Source organism: Drosophila suzukii, chromosome 3, assembly GCF_043229965.1.
Source record: "Drosophila suzukii chromosome 3, CBGP_Dsuzu_IsoJpt1.0, whole genome shotgun sequence".
Lineage (NCBI taxonomy): Eukaryota > Metazoa > Arthropoda > Insecta > Diptera > Drosophilidae > Drosophila > Drosophila suzukii.
The window spans coordinates 38590220-38594416 of NC_092082.1; the positions used below are offsets into that span (position 1 = coordinate 38590220).

At 46.4% G+C, this 4197-nt stretch overlaps 1 protein-coding gene across 1 annotated transcript; it reads left to right on the forward strand.

Moving 5' to 3' along the window:
- LOC136117577 (uncharacterized) lies at positions 1–2961 on the forward strand. The gene is made up of 5 exons (XM_065868551.1): positions 1–280; positions 370–534; positions 589–783; positions 858–1265; positions 1445–2961. The coding sequence occupies exons 1-5, from the start codon at positions 1–3 to the stop codon at positions 2959–2961; spliced, it is 2565 nt and encodes an 854-aa protein (XP_065724623.1).
- Positions 2962–4197: the final 1236 nt, after the last annotated feature.

A 4197-nucleotide genomic window follows, 5' to 3' on the forward strand; every position in this document is an offset into this window, starting at 1 on the left:
ATGGGAATCTCTTCCGTAAAAGCAGACACTACAAGGGGATGCAGCGCGCTGCAAATCAAGTCTCGCATATCCGATGATTGTTTGGTTGTCTATGCCCACGTGCTAGGCAGAATCACCTCATCTCTGGAACGCCAAAATATCGACGCATCGACACTCGAGGTATTTAAGGATCTGCAGCTGGCGGATACACATTTCAACGCAAACACACCAGTAGATATACTATTGGGAAGCGAACACGTATGGTCAGTGTTCACAGGACGAAAGATGTACGACAACAAGGGTAATCTTATCGCTATTTCCTCGGTATTCGGATGGGTAATCACTTCACTCATCACATCGAACGCAAGCAACGCTATTGCACTACCACAGCAATGGATATCGACAACACGCTTCAGAAGTTTTGGGAACTGGAGAACGTTCAAAGCAACACAAAATTGGAACCGGAAGACGACCAGGTCGAGAAGCACTTTCTCGCCACCCACAGCCGCGATGAAAACGGGAAGTATATCGTTAAACTTCCATTCAACACGGAAAGTCCTGAATTCTGAGAAACTCTACAGGGAGCTCTTAAACGATTCAAATCGGTAGAGCGACGACTACAACAAAACGAGCAGCTGCGGACACAGTACGTATACTTTATGCGGGAGTATATCAATCTGGGACACATGCGTGAGGTGCCGCCAGAGGAAATCGCTACTGGGAATCACTTCTTTCTTCCCCACCACCCAGTGCTAGGCCGAAAACTGCGAGTGGTCTTTGATGGATCCTTTCGCGACGCTAATGGTAAGGCCTTAAATGACACTCTTTTCACAGGGCCCAGTATCCAGCGCGATCTATTTTCGCATTCGCATTCTCAGCGGACATCGTTAAAATGTTCCGCCAAATATGGGTAAATGAAAAGCACAGAAACTACCAGAAGATCGTTTGGAGAGAGGATCCATCCGATCCGATCAAGCATTTCCAATTGTGCACTGTAACCTACGGAACGTCATGTGCACCATTCCTGGCGGTAAGTGTGCTGGAACAACTCGCCGTGGATCATCAAGACGAATACCCGAATGCTTCAAAAATCCTACTGGAGGATTTTTATGTCGATGATGTTCTTACTGGATCAAACAATGAGGATGAACTACGTCGAAACCAAATCTTGAACTCGGGAAATGGGTATCAAATACATCAATCATACAAACGGATGATACCGCCGCACAATCGTCCCCAGTTAAGGTTCTCGGACTATACTGGCATCCTGGAAAAGACATTCTTACGTACAACATAGGTCTAGCGGCAAATCCTGACTGCACAAAGAGACAAGTCTTGTCCGACGTCTCGAGGATATTTGATCCTCTCGGACTCTTGGCACCCATTGTAATCCAATTTAAGATTATTTTCCAAAAACTCTGGCTCTTAAACTTGGATTGGGATGACCCGCTCCCAACCAAACTAGCGGACAACTGGCTGAAATGTAGAGCAGATCTAGACACTCTACAAAAATTCCAATTACCACGCTTCGTTGCCAACGACGCAGACAATATCGAACTTCACGGATTTTCGGATGCCTCAACCAAGGCGTATGCTGCTGTGGTGTACAGCAGAGTTACAAATGACGACGGATCCATCTCGGTGTCCCTTGTGGCTGCGAAGACAAGGGTGGCGCCACTGAAACAACAATCTTTGCCACGCCTGGAGCTTTGCGCAGCACTTCTTCTAAGCCAACTCATTCGTTCGATCTCCTCTGGATTACGCCACAAGAACATAACTGTTTTTGTCTGGTCCGACTCATCAATAGTGCTCTCCTGGTTATCTTATGCACCAGCCCAACTAAAGACTTTTGTTGGAAACAGAACCTCGGAAATCCTTGACACTCTTCCTAGGAAGGCCTGGCGGCACGTAGACTCCAAATCAAACCCAGCTGACTGTGCTTCCAGGGGTCTGATGGCTGCTGACCTCATCGACTTCCATTTGTGGTGGAATGGACCTTTGTGGCTTCGGGACAAGGATCAATACCTGGTAAAGTTGAACGATTCACGTTTTGGTTTATCTCTTTCAGACAAACGCATTCAAGGAGAAGTCAAGTCCAACTGTTTGGCTACAGTGGCTGTTGCAACTGAGGTTCATCCACTGGATGAGCTGATCGCACGAGTTTCTTCTTGGCTCAAGCTCGTTCACATTGTCGCCTATGTGAAGCGATTCATTCAACGCACACAAAACCCGTCCTGCGATAGGGCCTCAAGAGCGCTTACGTTTGGAGAGATTAAGGCAGCAAGGATCATTTGTATAAAACACGCGCAGCACTATTTCCACGAGGACTATCAATTGCTCCTTGCCAAGAAACCCCTAAGGAACCGATCGCAGCTGGTCAAACTTGCACCAATGATAGACGAAAACGATTTGCTGAGGGTAGGCGGACGACTGCACCAATCGCAATTGTCACGAGAGGCAAAACACCCAGTTTTGCTACCAAAAACGCACCGAATCTCGAAGCTGATTCTGGAACACGGGCACCGAGTAAATCTTCACCCTGGCGTTTCTTCCCTGTTTGTAATCGTTCGTCAGAGATTCTGGATACTTGGAGCACGTAATCTCATTCGCAGAATAACACACGACTGTTTATCCTGCTTTCGTCAACGCCACCACACCGCCCAACAACAAATGGCTGATTTACCAAGCGTGCGTGTCACTCAAGCCCTTCCATTTGTCAATACTGGTTGCGACTATGCAGGTCCAATCTTTCTGAAGGATGCCAAGGTTCGGAAGCCACGTATTAGCAAGGGCTACATTTGCCTGTTCGTCTGCATGGTCACCTCGGCCATACACCTGGAACTTGTCACAGACCTGACAACAGAAACCTTCTTGGCTGCCTTGCGCCGCTTCATATCCCTACGTGGCAAGTGTAGCAAGATCTACAGCGACAACGGAACCAACTTTATTGGAGCTAAGCGATCCCTCAACGAAATGCAATAATTGCTTGCATCACAACGACATAAGGACATCGTCACATCCACTCTGGCAGATGACGGAATTCAGTGGGTACTCATTCCCCCTAGAGCTCCTCATTGGGGAGGAAAATGGGAGTCGGCAGTTCGCTGTGTCAAACTGCATCTGCGCCGAGTCACCGGCAACTCAACGCTCACCTTCGAACAAATGCGCACCTTGCTTGCTCAAATCAGCGCAGTGATAAATTCACGCCCCTTATGCTATACATCTGATACCGAAGGCAACTACTTATCACCCGCTCATTTCTTAATTGGGCGACCGTTAACAACCGTGCCAGATCCTGACTTAAGCCACATCCCTATGGGCCGTTTAGGATATTGGCAAAGCATCCAGGCTATGCTTCAAGGATTCTGGAAGAAATGGCATCAGGAGTATCTGACTACTCTGCAACAACGTCCGAAATGGACCACTTCAACACCCAACCTCTCGATCGGTGATGTAGTTCTCGTTAAGGAGTCCAATACGCCACCAGCATCGTGGCACATCGCACGGGTTATGGAAACCTATCCAGGGAAGGACAACCTAGTTCGAGCAGTCAAGCTGAAGAAATCAACAGGAGAGCTGATCAGGCCAATCACGAAGATTGCCGTATTGCCCAGTTCAGAAACTGTGTTTCAGGGCGGGCCGGGATGTTCCTGAACGGTTGCAGTGTTTAATAACCTCTCATATTTAGGCGCATAATGCCATCTCTATCCTATGTAACAGAATATCGACATACATATATATATCTACTTTTTCGATTCTGGCAACGCTGCTACGACAGCGCCTTTTTGTGAAATTCAGATCAGTATCAAATTGGCTTCGGAACCGTCTAGAATAAAATTACATACAGTCCACACATCCCAGTCGTTCATATTTCTAACCAATACTGGTTCCTTGCTTTGTGACTTAGTCCAACATAACCTGCCGTGCTTGTGTTTTAAATCGTCTGTTTATGTTTAATTGTCTATTTTATTCACAGAAAAAAAACGAGCCAGGATCAATTTGATATGCGCATTTGTGTTTGTGTTTTTTAGACACAAATCATTTTTACCATTAAATAATGTCAAATTGATATAGCAATATGGCGACATCAATCACGTAAGTGGAAGTGAAAAAGATATATTCGAAATTCGAATTGGCCTACTTCGATCATGTTGTCTCGCTTGCACTTACATACGTTTTAGTGGATTTTTTGACACTTAAGTTTTATAGTGAAGCCAG